The sequence below is a fragment of the Chlorella variabilis genome (assembly GCF_000147415.1).
Source record: "Chlorella variabilis unplaced genomic scaffold CHLNCscaffold_33, whole genome shotgun sequence".
Lineage (NCBI taxonomy): Eukaryota > Viridiplantae > Chlorophyta > Trebouxiophyceae > Chlorellales > Chlorellaceae > Chlorella > Chlorella variabilis.
This window is the reverse complement of record NW_005435055.1, coordinates 221380-241050: the sequence shown is the minus strand read 5'-3', so window position 1 is coordinate 241050 and position 19671 is coordinate 221380. Positions and strand designations below refer to the sequence as shown.

Sequence of the window (19671 nt, the reverse complement as noted above, 5' to 3'; positions counted from 1 at the left end):
CCACTCGCCCCAGCCTCGAGTGCCGCCCCAGCAATGAGCCTGCACGAGCGGCTGAGCATAGGCCTCATCGTGGCTGGCGGCGCGGTGCTGCTGGGCCACCGAGCGCTGGCAGCCCTGCGCGAGCGCCAAGTGCGGCGCCCTCGCACGCCACACGGTGGGGACCGCTGCAGCACCGCAGTCACGTGACTGCAGCGCCGCAGTCACGTGCTCTGCACGGCTGGAATGCATTCTCCGCTCTATGCGTTGCGGTGGCTGGCACCGCAGCAGATGCCAGGCGCAGGCTACATCAATGCCACTTCTGGCAACTGCGGCGCTGCCGCTGCCGCTGCCGCTGCTCCCTGCTGCGTGCAGGCAATCCCGCCCCTAAGGAGCTACATGTGGTGCTGCCGCCGTCTGCGACCATGTGGCGCCGCATCATCGTCGTCGGCGACATCCACGGCTGCCCCGGTGAGAGGCCCCTGCTGGCCCGCTGTGCTGCCGACAACACTGCCGTACGGCTTTCCCTCTTCCGTCGTTAAGGGTGCCCAAGCGGAGGCCCGCCGCCGCCTCCCTGCTTGCCTCCCCAGCGCGGCCCGGACCCGCGGCCCTGCCCCCCTGTGTTGTGCAGAGGAGCTTCAGGCACTGCTGGACAAGGTGCGGTACCGGAAAGGGGTAGACCTGCTGGTCAGCGTGGGGGACCTCGTGAACAAGGGGCCCGACTCTGAAAAGGTGGGCAGGCAGGCAGAGAGAGGCGTTGCTGTTACGTATGGTAACTAGGGCCGCAGGGCCGGCAGTGGCGCTGCTGCAGTCTGTGGTGTGCGCCGCGAGGGAGGAGGAGGAGGGCTGAGCACAGGCTGCAGCCGGGCTGCTGGGACTGCTGGAAAGCACGCCGGCACTGACCGCTGGCCCGGCAGGTGATCAAGCTGGCCATGGAGAGCGACTGCCTGGCTGTGCGGGGCAACCACGATGACTCCGGTGCGGGCCTGCTTGTTTTTGTTTTTTATGTTTTCTGGTTTGCCCGCACGCATGCACCCGCCTCTTGTGCCTGCCTGCCTGCCACCGCAGCTGCCCGCCCAGTTGCATGCCTGCTGCTGCGGCCGCCGCGCCTCTGCGCCTCCCGCCCACATTCCGCCGCGTGCTGCGTGCTGCACGCAGCGTACGAGGCCTTCCGCTGCTGGCTGGACGGCAAAGACATCCCCAAGCCCAAGAAGCAGGGCTGGGTGGCGGGGCTGGATGAGCGGCTGGCTGCCTACCTCTGCAAGCTGCCCTACACCATTCAGGCGCCTCGGCTGCCGGCCTGCCTGCGTCACCCCACCTTTGGCGGGCCTCACCCCGCCTTTGGCGGGCGGCCTGCATCTGGGCTTTCCCTGTGTGCATCGGCCTGCGTGCCCGCCTGCCTGCCAAGCGCTGGCCGGGACACCCTCTCCCACCCACCCACCAGCCACCCAACCAGCCACCTGCTCGCGTTCCCTTCTCCTTTTTCTGCAGCTGCCAGCGTACGGCGTGATTGTGGTTCACGCCGGGCTGGTGCCGGGGGTGCCCCTGGAGCAGCAAGGCATGCTGGAGATGGAGAAGATGCGGGATGTGGTGCCTGCGGTGGAGGCCGCGCCGGCAGACGCAGCGGCAGACGCCCTGGCCGCCGGCGCCGACGTGGCCACCCTGCCGCTCAGCTCCTTTGATTGGCGGGCGGCCGGCCAGGCGCTGGCGCAGCTGGCCGCCGCCGACGAGGGCGGCAGCAGTCGCAGCAGGAGCGGCAGCGACGGGGCGGAGCCGGAGGCGGCAGGCTCCCGCCTGCCTGCCGAGCTGCAGCTGGTGGGGAGGGAGGTGCCCAACCCGCTAGGGCGGGCCTGGGCCGAGGTGTGGCGCGGCCCGCAGCACGTCTTCTTCGGCCACGACGCCAAGCGGTGAGTTGGTTGAGCGTGGTGCCCTGGGGTTGGCTGGATTCTTGTTAAATATTGATCTCGGCCGCCAGCTGTGCTGACGTGGCAGTTCTCGCCAGTGCTCCCACTCTTCTGCCCCGGCCACCCCCGCTGCGCCCCGCAGGCGCCTGCAGCTGTGCCCCGCCGCCACCGGGCTGGACACCGGTTGCGTGTACGGCGGGCAGCTGAGCGCCGCGGTGCTGCCGCCGCTGGACGAGCGCGGGCAGCCGCTGCTGCAGCGCCTCAACCTGCCGCCGGGTGCGGCGGCGCCGGCGCTGCAGCGGCCGCCCGTGCTGCCCGCTTGCGCTGCTGCTGGCTGGGCTCGATGGCGTGGCGCCCAGCTGGCAGCTGGCCTCCTACTGTTTGGTTCATGATGCGTGCATGGCTCTGCCCACCCTTTTGCACCCTCCCCATGTGCCGCCCGCCGAAGCGCCCTTGCCCTGGCGCCTGCCCGCCCCCTCTTGCCCTCTTCTCTGCAGACGCCCGGGAGTTCCGGCTGTGCGGCGGGCTGCCCGCATACCTGGTGCAGGTTGCCGCCAGGGAAGTACACTCAGACAAGTTCCTGAGGCTGGAGGAGCGGGAGAAGGGGGCGCGCCAGGAGGCCGCCAAGCAGCACACGCTGGCGGCGCTGGAGCTGCAGCCGCGGCGGCAGGGCGCGGGGGCCAGCGGCAGCGGCAGCGTGGGGGCCAGCGGCAGCGGAGCGGCGGCCGGGGCCGCCAAGGCCGCGGCGGACAAGAAGGAGGAGTGAGGCGGCGGGGCGCTGCCTGCGCGGCGCCATGCGGCACCACGTGGCGCCTTGTACATGCTGGACAGAGTGTTACAGTACAGTTCTTGTGCAAAGAAGGAAGCATTAAAGGGAAAGCAAAGGACCAGCCTGGCTGGCGGCAGCTGGCAAGGGCGGCAACGAGCAGGGAACAGAGGGACAGCCGTCAAAAGAGATGCACCACGTTGTTTGCTAACGTCCAAAACAGGATGAACGTCAGCATCTCTGTTTGCGACAGGATGCCGCTGAACGCCAGCGTGGTGCTGCAGGCAGGGGCGACGGCCGGGCAAGCGGGTGAGCGGGCGAGAGGCATGCCACTCTGAAGGCGATACGTCTATCAATGCGAGACCTCTTCGCGCACAGGCCATCCGGGCACGCGAGGCAGGCAGCAGCAGCACATGCACCAGCACAGGCCTGCAGCGCACGCAGGAGCTCACGGCGACGGGAAGAAGCGGCGGGGGTGCGGCGAGGCCTTGAGAAGCAGCAGGCCGGCCATGATGGCGTGTGCCAGCAGGTAGACAATGAATCCCTTGTAGCCCGTGATCCCCGAGATGCCCGCAAACACGCCCGCCAGCAGCGAGGCGAAGATTTTGCTGCGGGCGGGCGACAACGGCGGCGGTGAGCGGCAGGCCGGAGAGCAGCGGCGGCAGGGAGCGCGCGGCGCGGGCGGCGCCAGCCTGTGCGGCCCTCACTTGAAGTTCATGACGTCGTAGTTGTTCTTGATGTTTTGGGGCACGTACAGCTGATCGCCCAGTGCCTCAGAGGCCCGCCCTCCGATGGGCGCCCCCTGGGGCGCGCCGGGCACGGGCGGCGCCTGCATGCTGCTGTGGGATGTGACACCGCTGCTGGGAGCCGCGATGCCTGCGTGCGGTGCGAGAAGTGGACTGCAGGTGCTCAAAAGCGGCTGCAATTGCGCTTGTATGAAGGAAGCAGCAGAGAGATCACTGGAACATGGCAGGGGATCGGGAGTGCGTCAACTCATGATGGCGAGCTCCTCAGCGCGGCGCAGCAGGCCGCCGCCCAGCCCGGCGTCCCCTAACAGCTTGCATTTTACATGCACGTCAAGTCACTCCCAAAGCGCTCCCTGCTGCGGCTCCGGGGCGCCCTGCACCAGGCTCTCGGGAGCATCCCAGGGCATGCTGGAGGCCGGGGAGGGGGCGGGGGAGGGCCCGCCCTGCCCCGCCCTGCCCCCGGCGGGGCTGCGGCCCAGGGCCGTGTCTATGTCGGTGCAGATCACAAAGTCGTCCTCGCCCACCACTTCATAGGTTGTACTGCAGTAGGTGCAGTTCCGGTAATCGCTGTCGCAGGCGATGCAGTTGTCGGCGGCGCACGGGGCGCACAGCCCGCTCTGGTTCTTGCCCCAGCCAGCCCAGATGTCGCTGTAGCACTCGGAGCACTGGCGGTGATCCTTGCCGCAGTCGGAGCAGTATGGGTCGACACACTGCAGGCAAGGCGGCGCAACAGCAGGCTGCAGGCTCAGCAGGAGGAGTCGCCCTGCCAGGCGGCGCCACAGCAAGTGTGTGCGTGTGTGCGTGTGACACAGACAGTGACGACGGCAGAGACAGCCAGGTGTTGCAGCTTGCACCCGCTGCCGCCCTTCTCCCTGCCGGCCCGCTCACCGGCAGGCACGTCTTGTTGGCGGCGAGGCCGAAGGGCTCATACCAGCCGTCGCCATGCCAGTTGGCGCACTCTGTGCACACGCCATCCGGCCCGCAGCTCTGGCAGTTCTCCCCGCAGTAAATGCAGCTGCCGTCCACCGGCACAGCATGGTAGGCTCCTGAGTAGGCTATCACCAACATGTCAGCACCCTCGGGCTCGATTTTGCCGGCCTTCAGGCAGCCAGTGCAGCGCTGGCCGGTGGCGTCACAGGCGCCGCATCCTGTCGACAGCGGGTGCGCGGTGCACTGCACGCAGGTGGCACGTCGGCGGCACCGTGTGATTGGGGCAGGAGTGGCTGGTCCCACAATCAAGCTGTAAGCATATAATCAAGCAACAGTGAAAGGCGGTTGCATGAGACTCTTGGGTGCCACGTCGTGGCAGGTCCATGCGCCGCTCCCGCCCGCAGCGCCCACCTCGTGGCACCAGCCGTCCTCCCCGAGGTAGAGGGGGAAGGAGGAGTTGAGCAGCTGCTGCATGCCGCTGGGGTACCGCTGGTCAAACGACGACCAATGCGGTACAATGGTGCGCAGCATCTCAAAGGCGTCCCTGCAGCTCTTGCACTGGTCCTCGCTCGGGGTGCACTCCATGCAGCGCGGGTCGGCGCAGCCGTTGCTCTGCGGCGGGGGATGGAACGGATGGACGGGGGTGAGCATGGCTGAGCAGCAGGCACCGATGGGGCAGGGCGGGCGGGCAGCCACCAGGCCAGCGCCAGTATCGTTGAGCTGAGCCCAGAGAGTGAAGGGGCTGGCATTGAGCTGGGGCAGGGATGTCGGCATCGGCTCAGCACTGGCAGAGCTCACCGGCGTGCACTTGCCGTCGGCCGCCACATGGAACCCGTCCCAGCACTCCAAGCACCTCGTCGCGTCTGAGTTGCATTGGGAGCATTGCAAATCGAAATAGCAAGGTTTTGCACCCGACTGCAAGGGGAGGTACAGGGTTAGAGAAAAGGGTGAGGGACAGGCAGCAATGGGCAAGGGAGCGAGCGCACGGCATTCGAGAGGCCGCCTCGGTGCCGGGCAGAGCGGCACCGAGCGGGAGCCGCTGGCATGAGCGGACGGCAGGCGCTCGGCCTCCGTCTGCACCTTTGGTGCACCCTCAGGACCTGCAAGCGCGCATGGCACAAGAGGAGAGTGAGCAGCAGGCGTGCAAGGCCGCCGGGCCCTGACATCTGGTCAGGTTTGTAGCTCCCAGAACCGGAACCCTTACTTGACAGCAGCGCCCTGCCGTTTGACGCGGTTGCTAAGGTGGCAACAAACGGCAGCAGCAGCAGGAGCTCCGCCGACACCAGCATCTCGTGATACAGCCGCGCCATGCCGCTCTGGGCCGGGTAGCCCCTGTTTCGGACCCTATGAGTTTGATTCAGAGCCTTGTGTAGAACGCCGTCCGTCGCGGTATCCATTGGGGGGAGCATGGCAAAGTACCTGCGACGTGGCGGCGAGGGTGATGTCGCGGCGCCACCCGCGGCGGCGCTACCCGGAGTGCATGCACGGGCATGGCGCATGGGGTTAAAGGTACAAAGCACATTGCAAAAACAGGCAGTGAAAAAATAGAGAATTAATTGAACGAGAACAGAGCAGGAAAAGCCAGGGATAAAGGAGGGTGTCTCAAATATCACCAGAAGCAGAAGAAGAACAACAGCGGGAGCAGGCGGGGGCCAGCAACATACAACTAGGGCACGGGGGCTGCATCATGATGTGATCACGGCTGGCCGCCTGCCACAGCCTGAGCCATCCAGACGGCAGCTACCGCTGCAGGCAGGCGGGGCAGTGGGAGCGGGCGACATCACCGCCTGCAGGCATGCCCCCAGCCAGAGCCCAGCACCCTTCCAGGCCAAGTGCACGCGCAGCTCCCCGCCTCACCGGCGTCGGCGGCAGTGGCTGTCCCCAATCCAGCTGCTGCGTGGGCGGCCCAAGCATCCCCAGCGCTCGCTGCAGGCGGGGGAGTGCATGCGAGAGCTGACGCCGGGTTCCAGCCTGGCGCCGACGCACACCATACTGCCGGCGTCGACTTGTCACACACACCACACACACACACACATGCACACAGCACCACCAGCCGCCACCCACCCGCGGCACAAAGGCGTCAAAGTCCTTGAGCAGGGCTGGGTGCCCGGCAAACAGCGCCTGCACGGCCGCCCGCAGCGCCGCCACATCCAGGGCCCCGCCTCCGTACCGCTGCATCGCGTCCAGAAAGCGCCGGTACACCTGCGGGCGGTCGCGGTACCGTGCCCGCGCCTTGGCAAGGAAGGCCACAGCATCGTCCATCACCATCACAGGATGGTCGGCCAGCCTGGGCGGTGTGGGGCGGGAGGGCGCCGGGGCCGGCGACGGCGGTCCCTGTAGCCCTGTGGGTAGGAAAGCGTGGCGGGGGGGTGGGAATCCCAGCTCAGGCTTCAGGGCGGATGCAAAACAAGGCGCGCGAGGCGGCGGGCGGCGACAGCGGCATGGCGCGGCGGGAGCGCGGCGGGGGTGGGGCGGCCTCGCGGCAGGTGTCGCCATCAATGCCGCCGCTTCCACCAACTTGTGTATGCAAGGCTGTAGGGTCGCGTGAGAAACCGGGAAAGGCTTCGCCAACCATTCGAAATGGCGAAGCTCACCAGATGTCCAGTTCGGACTCCTCCCTCCCTCGCTTCATCCTGGATGGCCACCACCGCAAATGGTGCCCCGATGGCATTGGGCGCGTGCGATGGCATTCATCGCCTAGCCTGGGCGCCGGCGCCGGCGGCAGAGGGGCGCAGCGCAATGCCGCACTGGGCAGCACATACTGCAATCGAGCTTGCCTTCCATAGTGGGAATCCCAGATATCGCTGTGGGCATGCAGTAGTGTGGACAATGCGAGGCGCATTCAGCTGCAGCAGCATGCATGGCGGCGACCGCACAGATGCCCATTTCTGATGCCGCCGCCTGCGCAGGTCACTGCATCTGTAGCGCCGCGTCCCATTGCTGGGCGCGCCCTTCCAGCATCTGGTCGACCTACCTTCCCTCCTGCTGGTATCACCAGTGGTATGGGAGCGCAAACCGTCAGGCTGAGCCCAGGCTGGTCAGCTGGATAGTCTCGCCCCCTCATTCATTCATTCAATTAGAGAGGCAACCACCACTAATACATTCAGGCAGGATGCGCGTCGGCCACAGCCCCCTGTGGGGCGACCGAGCGGCCAAAGCCAGCGGCTGGAGGGCCTTCCTCCTCTTCCCGCTCCTCCTTTGGGAGCGCATCTTCTACTCGAGGCGAGCCAGCCAAACAGCCAGCCTGCCTGCCTGGCCCGCCGCCGCCGCCGCCGCCGCCGCCCAGTCCGAAGGGGCAGCCGCCGCCACTGGCACTCCGCTGCTGCCCACCACGCCTTTGTTCAGAAGCCTTGTCCCGCATTGCTGCCGCCCACGAATGTGAGCGGCGCCTTGTTCAGCCTCCTTGCCCACCCGCCCCGCGGCGCAGGATCGACGTCACCACCTGCAAGACGCGCCCCGGCGACTGGCGCCGCCTGCAGGGCGACCGCCGCTTCTTTGACGCCATGTTTTGCTATGTGGGGCCACCCAGCCACTTTATCTGGAACCTCAGGCTCCCGCTGGCACTGGTCATGCTGGTCTCGGCGGGGATGGCAGTCTACGAGTACTGCCGCACCACTCTGGGCTGGGGCCTGCCAGAGGTGACTGCCGGCCGCACAGGCTCGCCTGCTCTGCGCACCTGCATGCCGACCGCCACGCCTTGTGCTGGTGCTGGCGGTGGAGCGGCGGGGCCGCCACTCGTTGGCAGGGGGGTTTGGGAGCCATGCACCCAGCCGCGCCGCACGGCTGCGCGGGCCGCGAGCAGCGGCACCAGGCCCGCACTCCCCAGGCTGGCACGACAGCGGGCAGCAACCCCTGTGCCCACCCCCTCGTCGCCTGCAGCTGGACCGCAACGATATCATGTACGATACCTTCCGCCTGGCTTCCTTTGCCATGGCACTGCTGCTGAGCCTGCGGGTGGGGCGCACGTATGACCGATGGTGGGTGGCGCGCTGCGGCTTCGCCGGGGTGGGCAACGCAGCCACCGCGCTGACGCAGCAGGCGGCCGCCTGGGTCGACGACGAAGACCTGCAGGCGCGGCGCTGGGTGCTGGGCGGTGCTGCTGCACTTCAACTTGCGGCGCCTGTCATGGCAGCGGTGGACCTGTTGCGTTTGGGGTTCTCCGGCCCAAGGTCCCGGCCAGTACCGCCTCCTGCCCCGCCCGGACTGACACCGCATGCCGTGCTCCGCTGGCCTCCCCGCTGGCCCTCCGCTCGCAGGCCGACATCCGGCGCTGGGCGGTGGTGTGGCACTACAGCGTGCTGCAGGTGGTGCAGGGCGACAAGGAGCTGCGCCCGGCGGCGGCGGCCCTGCTGTGCGACGGCGAGCTGGCCCTCTACTCTGCCTCCCGCAAGGGCCGCCAGATGGTGGCCAGCCAGCTGCGCCTGCTGGTGCGAGAGGCGGGGCTGGCGGTGGAGCTGACGGCGGCCATGGAGCAGACTATCGGCAAGGGGTGGGCGGACGCGGGCAACTGCGTGCGCCTGCGCTTCCAGGCCATGCCGGCGGGCCTCGCCCTCATCTCAACCGGCTTCGTGCTCATCTGGCTGGTGGGCGGCGCGGGCTGCCGCTACGGCTGCCGCTGCGCTGCTGGCCCGGCCTGGCAGCTGGCACCCTGCCGCGCTGCTGGCACGCCTGCGCTGCTGGCACCGTGGCCCACCTGCGCTGCTGGCATGCCTGCGCTGCCCGACTGACATGCTGTCTGAGCTCAGGGCGGCGGGCTGGCCGGGGCGTGCCCGCCCACCTCCTCCGCCGCCGCCTGCCGCCGCGGGCACCCGCGCGCCGCGCAGCACGCCGCGAGGCAGCCACGGCTTCCCTGCCCGCCTCCTCCCTCCCTCGCACACGCTCGGCACCTGACCCCGCACCGCACGCCTCCCCCTCTCTCCCTCCCACACACATGATTATGCACACGTACTCTCTGTCACATGCACCCCACCCCACCCTGCCCCTGCCCTGCCCGCCCCTGCAGATGCTGATCCCCTTCGGCGTCTGGACCACCGAGAGCTGGTTTGCCCTTGGGGCCATGTTCTTCGTGGCTCTGCTGCTGCTGTCTGTGGACGAGATCGCCACGCAGGTGGGGGCTGGCAGCTGGCAGCACCACCGTTGTAGGCTGCGCTCGGAGCGCTGGCAGCATGCTTGGGAGCACCAACAGCACCCGTGCGCGCACACACACACAGCCGCAGCGGGTGGGTGCCCCCGGCCGCGGCTGCTGCCCTGGGGAGTTGCCAGCAAGGCGGCCGGGCTGCCCTCCCGCCGCCCTGCAGCCGTGCACCTGTGCACCCACCCACCCACCCTGCCTGCCTGCCTGCCTGCCGCCCTCTACACAGATGGAGAATCCCTTCCCGCTGCTGCCCATGGATGAGATGATGGACAGCACCGTGCGGGACACTGAGAGGTGGGTGGGTGGGTGGGTGGGTGCTTCTGAGTGGGTGAGACGTAAACGGCATGGGCACGGGCTCCACAGCAGGAGGGAACGGCACTGCGGAGCGGCGGCTAGTGCGGTGCGCCTCGCGCTGCCGGCAAGCAGCACTAGTGCAGAGGGGGGATTGCGCTGACGCGCCGCCTTCCCTGCCTGCCGCACCCGCTGCCCGCTGCCGTCCCGCCCGGCGCAGGGCGCTGAGCGAGGCCGCGGCGCTGAGGCGGCTTCGGCAGAGCCGCAAGCCGGGCAGCCAGGCTTCGCTCAGCCACGCGGCGGTGACTGTTGACGGCGGCTGAGCGGCGGGCATGCGGTGCTTGCGCCCGCTTGCGTCGGAAGGGATCGGCGAAGCTCACCAGATGCCCACTTCCGCCTCCTCCCTCCCTTGCGTGCTGCGATGGCATCAGGCCTGCAATTAGTGGGGTCTGATAGCCTGGGAACGGCAGGCGCCGGCGGCAGAGCACAGCTCTGCCCTCGCTGCCTGCTTCTCCTCCAGATGGGAGACTCGGCGAATTTCATGTATGGTAATGAGAGAATGGCAACGGATAAAAGGACTGGGCGAGGGGTCAGGTCAGTCACAGATGTCGTGGGTGACGGCACGGGTGGCAGGCGCCAGGGAGGGAACCCTCATGACCCGCTCAGGTCTCCCTCTCAGCGCCAGAACGCCTCTCCTCTCCCTCCCGCCCTCTCGATATGGCCCCGTCTCTGTCCTCTGGCAGCGCTGCTCGGGAGGGCTCCCGCGATGGCGGTGCCGGGCCCTCTGTTCCTCAGCCGGTGAAGACTGCACAGGCGGTGACGCAGGCTGCACCCCAGAAGCAACTCGCTGAAGCGAAGGTGGGGCCAGTTGCATTCCGCCCCCCGCCGCTGCCCCCGCCCCCGCCGCTGCCCCCGCCCCCGCCCCGCCCCGTTCTTAAACCCGAGTCCGTGCGTGCCTTCTGCAGGAGACGCTGCACGTGGCGGTACAGAGGCCTGGGCGGCTTGTCTGCCTCAAAGCGCTGTATGCCTGCTTGGCTGAGGGAGCAGACGTCAACGAGAAGGATGCTGACGGGTGCACCGCCCTGCACCTGGTCGCCTTTTATAACCCAGACCCGGCAGCGGTGGGCGCCGTGATTGCGGCGCTGGTGGCAGAGGGTGCGGATGTGTGCGCCAAGGCCAAGGGCGGTGCTGAGCCGCTGCACTGGGCGGCAAAGAACCCACATGCGGCAGCTGCGGCAGCGGCGGTGCAGGCGCTGGTGGCAGCTGGTGCAGACCTGACAGGCAAAGAGACGAAATCGGGCGCGGAGCCGCTACACTGGGCAGCAAAGAATACCAACGCTGAGGCAGCGACAGCGGCGGTGCAGACGCTGCTGAAGGCTGGCGCAGACGTTCGGGCGAAGAGCAACAGCGGCGCTGAGCTGTTGCACTGGGCGGCGCGCAATTTTGATGCTCCGGCAGCAGCGGCAGCAATCTAGGCGCTGGTGGCAGCAGACGCAGAGGTGTGGGCCAAAGATGAAAACGGCCGGGAGCCGCTGCACTGGGCAGCAAAGAACATCGCGACGGGGGCGGCCACAGCAGCTGCCCACGCTCTGCTGGAGGCGGGGGTCTGCACCAGCGCTTGCGACAAGGCAGGCGCTCCTCCCTGGCTTCTGGTGCTGGAGCGCGCGGATGTAGCAGCATGCGGCGAGCTGCTTCAGCTGCTGGCACCTGGGGAGCACACCGCTGCAGCAGACGGCGCAGGCAGCAGCAGCGACGGCAGCACAGAGCAGCTGCTAAAGGCGACGGCAGCGGCCGTCCGCCAGCTGCTGAAGCGCAAGCAGCCTGCTGAGGCGGAAGCGGCCGGGGGCGAGTGTGTGGTGTGCCTGGATGCGCCGCGCACGGTGGCGCTGCTGCCGTGCGGCCACCTGGCGCTGTGTGCGGGCTGCGCCAAGAAGGAGGAGGCGCGCCGGCGGTGCCCGGTGTGCCGCAAAAAGTGCGGCAAGCCCCGCGGCAAGGCCGTCACCATCTACCACCCCTGAGCCTGGTGTTGATGTGGCTGCCACTTTTCAGCTGCAAAATCGTTGTGGTCTGATTGTTCCGAGTTGCTTTAAGCTGCTTCTTTGCAATCCTCATCTGTACCTGTGCTTTTCTAAACACACTCTGCTTCTCCTTGCCTTTTCCAGTCTTGATTACACTGTGCTCTGGGGCAGATCCACAATGCTGTAAATTGGCGCTGGCAAGGCCTAGCGCAGCCGCTCCCATCAGCTGCCTGGAGGAAGCCCCGCCTCTCATGCCGCCGTCACCGACACGCTGAGCACGCTGCCCGCCGCCGGCGACGCCTTCAGCGCCGCCGCCTGCGCCACCGCCGGCGACATGCGGCCCTGCGCAGGCCGCACCGCGGCGATGCGATCTATGCGCTCTGCCCCGTCCACTGCCACTGCTGCTGCCGCCGCTGCCACCTTGCCCGCTGGTGAACCCGGCGCCGCCGCCACGGCAGCGGCTGCCAGCGGCGCCAGGCCTCCCGCCGCTGCAGCCGCCGTCGGCGTGACCGCCCCTGAGCTCAGCAGGCTGGCGGCCCCGCTGCCCCTGCCCTGCTGCTGCAACTGCTGCTGCTGCTGCTCCCCGCCTGCCACCCCCGCCGCCACCTGGGCGCCTCCCTGCGCCAGGCCACGCTTCTGCTCGAAGTAGCGGCGCTTCACCTCCCCCATCTCCCGCTGCAGCCGCTCTATCTCGTACTTGTATTCCTGGACCTGCTTGGGGGGCACGGGGAGGAATGCGCGGCGGGGAAGTAGGGGGAAAGCAGGGCAGGGGAGGGGAGCATGCATCGGCCCGGCAGTCTAGCATCCCAGTCGATGGGACGGCGGGTGAGATGCACCCCACTAGCGGGGAGCTCATGCCCGGTACCGCTCCTGCGGGTACCGCTGCAGTGCCGCCACGGCAACTCCAGCATCGCCACCCCAGCACCGCCACCCCCACAGCAGGAGGGGCAGCGTGCCTGCGCTTGGTACATGTTGAGCTCCGAGGCCAGCCCCTTCATCTGCTTGCTCTTCTCCCGCAGGCTGGCCTGCAGGCGGGGCGGTACGCGGCAGGGGCAGGGTGTTGGCGGCAGTACCGCAGGCAATGCCCAGCAGGAGGGGCAGAAGGACCTTCAGATGCCTGCTGCTGGCGGCTGGCAGCAGGTGAGGGGGTACAGAGCATCTGCCAGCAGTACACATGCGATGGGGTGCTGTGCAGCCGCTGCTGTGTACATGTGCTGCGGCCCATGGCCGAGGCCCCACCTGGTACAGGTTCAGCTGCTCGGCGGCTTCCGGCCCCGGCTGCCGTGCCAGGATCGACTTCAGCTCCAGGTACAGCCGCTCCTTGTCCTGCAGGACCGGTGGTGGAGTGGTAATGGCCTGGTGAGTCACTGGCAACAGGCGGCACATCAGTGGAATCAATGGAAGCCTGTGTACATCTTTGCGTGGGATGGATGCACAAGCGCTGGCTGAAAGGCGAGGGAGGTGGTGAGCAAGCTGCCCCGACCCTGGCTGCCACCTGCTGCCCCAGAAGCGTGCGCCGCCGCCCCGGCGCTGCCACTGGCACCCCAGTGCCGCCCCGCCACCCCGCCGCCCTGAAAGCGTACGCTGCCGCCTTGGCGCTGCCACTGCCACCCCAGTTCCACCCTCCACCCACCACACCTATATCAGGAGGCCCCTCTCCACCGCCTCCTCCACTGCCACTCCATGCCAACCCCAGTGTAGCTACCCACACACACCTGTATCAGCAGGTCCTTCTCCACCACCTCCTCCGTCTTGGCGATCAGCCGCCGCTGCAGCGCCTGCACCTTGAGCACCATCTCGTAGGCCCCAGGGTCGGCGCCCTCCAGCTTGCGCCACCTGTGGTTTTGTAGGGGGGAGGTGGTGGAAACCCTTGCGTGCTGCGCCGACACACTGCGCCAACACACATCTCCTCTGGTGCACGCTGCGCCGTCGTTGGTCCTGCCGCCGCACCTGTGCACGTTGAGCGGGCTCTCCAGCTCCTCCCCTAGCGCCTTGACCTTGCTGCGCTCCGCCAGCAGCTCGCGGTTGAGGTGGTGCACCTCGCGGCGCAGCACCTCGGCGTTGGTCACGCTGGACTTCAGCGCAGACAGCTCGCGCTGCAGGCCCGCCACCTGCGGCCGGGGCATGGGCGGGAGCGAGGTGGGGAGGGGCGTGGACGGTGGGGTGAGGTGCGGATGTGTCCATGCAGCGCGGGTTGGATGTCAGATGCTGAGCGGCCAGGCTGGATCTGGGGAGGGGCAGGCGAGGCCTCGAGGAAAGCACGGCCAGAAGCAGGCCACGCTCACCCCACCAGCCACGCAGCGTCTCCACCACTCACTGCCCATCTCTCTATCTCTCCACACACCCACACCCCACACACAACCACAACCATAACCACACCCCCACACCCCCCGACACACAATCGCCAACCTTTATCTTCAGCACGCGGATCTCGTTCAGGCGGTCCCGGTACTGCGCCTGCCCGCGGTGCAGGCTGGACTGCTGGATCTTGATCTTCTCATACAGCAGGCGCAGCTCCTCGTTGCGCCGCACCAGCTGCAGGCAGGGCACGACACGGCGCCAGCGGGTGCCGGGCAGGGTTACAGTCAGTACGGATGGCGGGTGCGGGTGGTGCGTGCAGACGGCGGCACGCCCCAGCGCGGCTGGCGGTCCCGGCGGCAGGCGCAGGCAGCTGCTGCCAGCACCAGGCAACCTGCCCTGCTGCTGCTTCCTGCCGGCTGCACAACCGACACCAGGCGACTGCTCCCACCTGCGTGCCCAGCACATCCCGCTCCCCAACCACAAGATCATACTCCTTCTTCAGCCTCAGCCGCGCCTGCAGGACGGGGCCGGCCGGCGTGCAGCGGTTGCGGCTGGGTGGTGGATGCGAGGGCAGGCAGGCAGGCAGGCGGGCGCGTTGCCGGCCTGTCTGGCGACAGCGCACCTCGATCAGCCACACTGTTCGCCATCCCACCTTCCCCAAAGCCGCACCCTCCCACCCTCTCTCCCACCTGGTCCGCCTCGGCGATGGCCCCCTGCAGCTGCTTGACCTCGGCCCGCTGCGCCGCCGCCGCGCCCTCCGACTCCGCCACCTGCGCCGCCACACGGTTGAGCTCGGCGCGCAGGGCATCGCAGTCCTTCTCGGCCTGTACGGAGATGGGAAGGAACCAGGGAGGGTGTGCTTGAGCGGGGAGGGAGTGGAGGGCAGGGGGCAGGGGGCAGGGGGCAGGAGGCGGGAGAAGGGGGGGAGAGGAGGCTTCTACGGGGCAGTAGTAGCAAGGACACAGACACACCCACACCACACACCCACGCTGCTTTGCGTGAAACCCTTAGCTCAACACACACCACCACCACCCCAGCACCCAAACACACGCAGCCACTGGCACGCCGCCCACCTTGCCGTGATCGTACGTCTCCTTCTGCAGCGCGGCGTCCCGCTCTGCAACCTCCAGCTTCAGCTGGTCGATCTGGTGCGCGCTGATGGCCAGGCGCCGCCGCAGCTCGCCAATCTCGTCCTGCGGGGCAGCAGGGGGCCATGGCATGCCGCCACCGGGTGGGAGGCAGGCGAGAGAAGCAGCAGGGCTGTTCAGGGAAACCAGCACCACCTGCCGCCCCAGCAGCTCCTCCTGCCCCACTTTCACAGATGGGAGCCCCGCCGGCACCTCTCCCCTGCACGCCCCACCCACACACACACCTGCACCTCCACCAGCCCCCGGCTGTAGTTGTTTCGCTCGCTGCGTACCGCCTCGTAAAGCTCCTGCTGCTGCCGCAGGCGGGCCTCGCCCTCTGCACGGCGGGCAGGCAGCGGGGCCCGAGCACGGCAGTCAGCTCAGCCACCACCACGGCCGGACCCAACAGCCTGGGACTGCGAGCCTGCACATCAGCCTGATTGCCCGCCCAGCCCCACCCGCGATCTTGCGCTGCAGGTCTGCGATGGCGGCGTCCCGCAGCGCCACCTCCTCCACCGCCGCCGCGTGCTTGGCCTGCACCCCCGCCGCCTCCGCCGCAAACCGGTCCTTCTCCCGCTCCAGGCCGCGGATCACCTGCCAGGGGGGCGCATCGTGGCAGCAGTCAGGGCAGCAGCACAAGTTCGGGCAACAGTGCAGGGCACGGGAGCACTGCTGGTTGGACAACAGCAAAGGCACTGCCCAGAGGACGTGCTGTTTCCCAGGAGGCGTCACGGAAGCCGAGGAGGCACCCCCGCCGCCCGCGGCGGCCCACGCCTCTGCAGCCCCACCCACCGCCTCCTGCTTGCCCAGCTCCGCGCTGTACCCCTGCATCTCCTGCTCCAGGTTGCGCCGCATGGCGTCCGCCACCTGGCAGGGGAACCAGGAAAGAAAGAAGAAAGAAAAATAAGGCAGAGGAAGCGGGGCGAGGAGGAGAGTGGCGAGGCCTTGTGGAAGGAGAGGCGGATGAACCAGAAACTCCCGGAAGAGATGCAGGTACGGGCCAGGCAAGGCATGAGAAGCTGTGCATGCGCTCAGCAGGAGGCAGGCCCCCGCCTTGACGAGGTCGGCATGCTTGGAGGTGGCAGTCTCGGCGTTGGCCCGGGCCTTGTGCAGCCTGCGGCAGGGGGCTCGGGCATGCCTCAGGCCCAGTTGCCTGCCAGTGCCCACCCAACTGCTGGCTGGAGCCCCTCAGCACTATGTGAAGCTTCCTGGAAGCTGCCCAGCACCCACCGCTCCCGCTCCTTCACCATCTCCTCCTGCTTCCGCCGCTCGATGTCAATCTGCTTGCGGGCCAGCTCCAGCTCCCGCTCCAGCCCTTCAGCCTCCGCCTGCAGCGCATCCCATTCAGATGACATCCGCGGCAGCCGCAGTTGGGGGTGGCGGCGGCAGGGCAGCAGCAGCAATAGTAGTGATACCACCGGCGACGGGGTGCGGCAGCACCAGCAAACGGCGGCAGAGACAGAGCCTTGCTGCTAGCAACCCATTTAAAGTGCAACCCATCTGCCCTGCCTCGCCTTGAGCTCGTCCCGCATGACTTCCACGTCCCCCCGCTGCTTCTCCAGCTGCAGCAGCTTGGCCGCCATCTGCTCCCTTCCCTTGGCAGCCTTCACGCCCTCCTCCTGCAGCAGCAGCCCAGCAGACCGCCCGCCACGCAGGCAGCGACTCTCTCAGCGCTGTAGAGACAACGCTGGGAGGTGGAACGCTGGCCCTTCTTCCTCCTCCCAGGTGCCCACATGCCTGCCCACACAGGATGGCTGCCGCCCAGCAGCAGGGCCGTCTGCTGAGCGAATGCTCCCCGCTCTCCTGCCCGCCACCACGCACAGCCACGCACAACCCGTCACCACCCCCAACCCCGCCGAAGCAGGCCGCCGCCTCACCCTCAGCGCCCGAATCTCGTCCTCCTTCTGCTTGATCTCCACCTGGCGCTGGCTGTTGTCCGCCAGCAGCTGCGTGTTGCTGTGGATGTGCTCCTCCAGCGTGTGGTGCAGGCGGGCAGCCTTCTCCGCCAGAGCGTTGTACTCCTTCTGCAGCCGCTCCCCGGCCAGCTGGCTCTCGCGCAGCAGCGCCTGCACGGCGGGGGGGCGAGGGAGACGGGTGGTAGCAGGCGCAGGATGATAGCAGGCGCAGGTAGGGCGGGTGCTTGTCACGAGGCACAGCACATGCACAGGGGCTGCCATCGTTGAAGCCCCCGCATTTCTGCTCAGGCGCTCAAGCTGTCACCCCGCCCCTTCCGTTTCCCTGAACCCCTCCTTCTCCCCACCCCTGCCACTCCTGCCACCCCTGCCCACCCCACCTTGAGCTTCTCCACATACTCCCCGCTCTGCTGCACCGCCAGCTGCTTGTCTCGGATATCCTGCTGCCGCGCCTCCAGCGACGCGCGCTGCAGTGGGCGGGGCACGGCAGCAAGGAGCAGGTAGGAAGCGGGGAGCGGCAGGGTGGGGGCAGTGAGGCGTGGAGGAGGTTTGCTATACCCAGCATGCTTGCCGCACTGTGCCACTGCCTCCACACACTGCCAAAGCCTGCCACTCACCAGCCATCCAACCACAAACTGGTTGGCTGGCTGCCACTCCACTCCACACAGACACACACACACCACACCACACCACACCACACCACACCACACCACCCACCAGGTCCTTCATCTCCCGCTCCAGCCGCTCCCGCCGCTTGATCTCCTTGTCCGCCTCCGCCCGCCGCTGTGCAGACTGGTCGCGCAGGGCCTGCAGGCAGGGGTGGGTGGGCGAAGGGTGAGCGCGGCTCTGTCAATCTTGAACCATCCCGCTGCCTCCCAGCTGCGCGTCCGGCGCACCACCCGCTCCCGGTAAAGCCAGGGCATGATGCCCTCCCTCCTCCCTCCCGTGAGCCCTCGCAGATGCAAGCCCAGCGCTGCTTGCCATGCGGTGCCCGCCTGCCCACTCCTTGCCTGCAGCCCTCTTCCCTCCCTACCTGCCTTCCTCCTTCCTTCCCTGCCTCCCTCCTTCCTCCCTCCTCTTCTTTCTCTCCCTCCCTCCCTCGCCCTCCCTCCCTCCTTCCCTCCCTCCCACCTGTATCTCCGCCTCCAGGTGTGCCTTCTCATGCTCAGCCGTCCGCATGCGCTCAGCAAACTCCATCACCTGCCGCCAGCAGCGGCGGCAGGCGCGGCCAGAGGGTCAATAGTCAATCAGGTGTGCCGCCATGCCCCCCGCCCACTGTCCTCTGGCGCATATCGGACATGCACACACACCACCCGACACCCTTCCCGCAAGCCGCCATCTGCCCTCCCCAACCACCCCAGCTGCAGCCAAGCCGGCGCCTCCCCTACTGCCGCCGCCGCCGCCGCGCGTCCCCAACAGCCGCCAGCCGCAGCTGCCAGCCACAGCCACAGCCACAGCCGCCACCCATGGCCAGCCCCTTGCAAGCTAGAGCCCCCCAGCTCGCCATGCCCTCGCTCACCTCCCCCCGGAGTGCCACAATCTGCTCCACCTGCGCGTCCCGCTCCGCGGCTGCCTCCTCCTTGAGCCGGATGAGCTCCTCAAGGTCTGCCTCCTCAGCCAGCCCCACCGCCGCACCCTGCTCCAGCAGCTTGGTGAGCCCGCTAATCTCCAGCTTCAGGGAGGCTACCTGCTCCTTGGCCTTGAGCTCCTGCGGGGCACCGGACACAGGAGCAGGCACAGGCGCCGCAGTGCAGCAGGAGGCGCCGTGAGGCAATGGGGCATGCCGAGCGGCAGGTGAGCGGCGGCGGCCAGCGGCAGCCAAGGCTGCTGGCCGGGCTTTGGGTGGCGCAGCACAGACGACACCCAGCCGCCGGCGACGGCCACATCCAGCCAGCACCTTGCGCCACCACCACGCTGCTGCACATGCCGCCCTGCACGCTACCCGTGCTGCCATCGCAAGGCCCCCCCCGCCTGCCTGGGTCCCCGCTGCAGCGGTACGGGCTGCCCACCTTCTCGTGGCTGCTGTCCACCATGCGCCATGAGTTCTCTATCTCCTTCTTCAGGGCCCCGATGGTGGCCTGGTCGTCGTCTGACAGCTTCAGGGCGGCCTGCACCTTGGCTGCTCCCGTCACGATCTCAGCATTCAGCTCCCGGCACTTCTTGATCAGCCGCTTCTCGTTGTCATGAGACTTCTTCAGCGCCCGAAACACCTTCTCGTACTCGGCGCGGAAGCGGTCCAGGGCCGCATCCCCCGCCAGCTCTCGCAGCACCTGGCGGCGGCGGGGACGAGGAGCAAGCCCGGGGTGTGGCGGCGCGTGCGAGCAGCAGTGCCGGCGGCGGCGGGCGTGGCTGGCAATGCACGCCCCCGGGGGCCGCTGTTGTAGGCCAGGCTCAAGGCGAGGCTGGGTCATCCCAAACCAGTTTGCCAGTGACTGCCTGGAGACTGGCCAGCGGCGGGTGGCGCCGCCACCCGCCCGACCCGACCCGCACCTCTTGGAAGTCGCGCTCGATGGTGTCGTAAGCCTTTCCCTCCTGCTCCTTCTTGGGGTCCGCGTCGTCTGCCAT

General features: G+C 68.1%; 7 protein-coding genes across 7 annotated transcripts; 3 read left to right on the top strand and 4 right to left on the bottom strand.

Moving 5' to 3' along the window:
* Nucleotides 1-33: 33 nt before the first annotated feature.
* CHLNCDRAFT_141350 (hypothetical protein) lies at nt 34-2646 on the top strand (the record flags this gene model as incomplete). Its single annotated transcript, XM_005843228.1, has 8 exons — nt 34-154; nt 352-447; nt 608-708; nt 894-954; nt 1135-1199; nt 1468-1883; nt 2023-2156; nt 2378-2646. 8 exons carry the CDS (start codon nt 34-36, stop codon nt 2644-2646), a joined length of 1263 nt encoding a protein of 420 aa, XP_005843290.1.
* Nucleotides 2647-2827: 181 nt separating this feature from the next.
* Nucleotides 2828-3481, bottom strand: CHLNCDRAFT_141349 (hypothetical protein; the record flags this gene model as incomplete). The annotated part of the gene is made up of 3 exons (XM_005843181.1): nt 2828-2924; nt 3099-3254; nt 3354-3481. The coding sequence occupies 3 exons, from the start codon at nt 3479-3481 to the stop codon at nt 2828-2830; spliced, it is 381 nt and encodes a 126-aa protein (XP_005843243.1).
* A 246-nt stretch (nt 3482-3727) lies between these two features.
* Nucleotides 3728-5632, bottom strand: CHLNCDRAFT_141348 (hypothetical protein; the record flags this gene model as incomplete). Its single annotated transcript, XM_005843180.1, has 6 exons — nt 3728-4102; nt 4281-4565; nt 4734-4934; nt 5121-5237; nt 5349-5422; nt 5527-5632. The coding sequence occupies 6 exons, from the start codon at nt 5630-5632 to the stop codon at nt 3728-3730; spliced, it is 1158 nt and encodes a 385-aa protein (XP_005843242.1).
* Nucleotides 5633-6018: 386 nt separating this feature from the next.
* Nucleotides 6019-6954, bottom strand: CHLNCDRAFT_141347 (hypothetical protein; the record flags this gene model as incomplete). The annotated part of the gene is made up of 4 exons (XM_005843179.1): nt 6019-6068; nt 6180-6248; nt 6383-6609; nt 6917-6954. The coding sequence occupies 4 exons, from the start codon at nt 6952-6954 to the stop codon at nt 6019-6021; spliced, it is 384 nt and encodes a 127-aa protein (XP_005843241.1).
* A 480-nt stretch (nt 6955-7434) lies between these two features.
* CHLNCDRAFT_141346 (hypothetical protein) lies at nt 7435-10070 on the top strand (the record flags this gene model as incomplete). The annotated part of the gene is made up of 7 exons (XM_005843227.1): nt 7435-7607; nt 7750-7960; nt 8202-8405; nt 8579-8905; nt 9325-9429; nt 9683-9750; nt 9968-10070. The coding sequence occupies 7 exons, from the start codon at nt 7435-7437 to the stop codon at nt 10068-10070; spliced, it is 1191 nt and encodes a 396-aa protein (XP_005843289.1).
* Nucleotides 10071-10352: 282 nt separating this feature from the next.
* Nucleotides 10353-11765, top strand: CHLNCDRAFT_141345 (hypothetical protein; the record flags this gene model as incomplete). The annotated part of the gene is made up of 4 exons (XM_005843226.1): nt 10353-10357; nt 10491-10605; nt 10713-11135; nt 11346-11765. 4 exons carry the CDS (start codon nt 10353-10355, stop codon nt 11763-11765), a joined length of 963 nt encoding a protein of 320 aa, XP_005843288.1.
* Nucleotides 11766-12014: 249 nt separating this feature from the next.
* CHLNCDRAFT_141344 (hypothetical protein) lies at nt 12015-19671 on the bottom strand (the record flags this gene model as incomplete). The annotated part of the gene is made up of 22 exons (XM_005843178.1): nt 12015-12476; nt 12683-12790; nt 13005-13091; nt 13481-13601; nt 13716-13876; nt 14175-14300; nt 14515-14580; nt 14756-14890; nt 15140-15259; nt 15439-15530; nt 15652-15787; nt 15986-16060; nt 16253-16307; nt 16424-16521; nt 16690-16812; nt 17071-17259; nt 17487-17573; nt 17824-17913; nt 18238-18306; nt 18626-18814; nt 19116-19376; nt 19597-19671. 22 exons carry the CDS (start codon nt 19669-19671, stop codon nt 12015-12017), a joined length of 2925 nt encoding a protein of 974 aa, XP_005843240.1.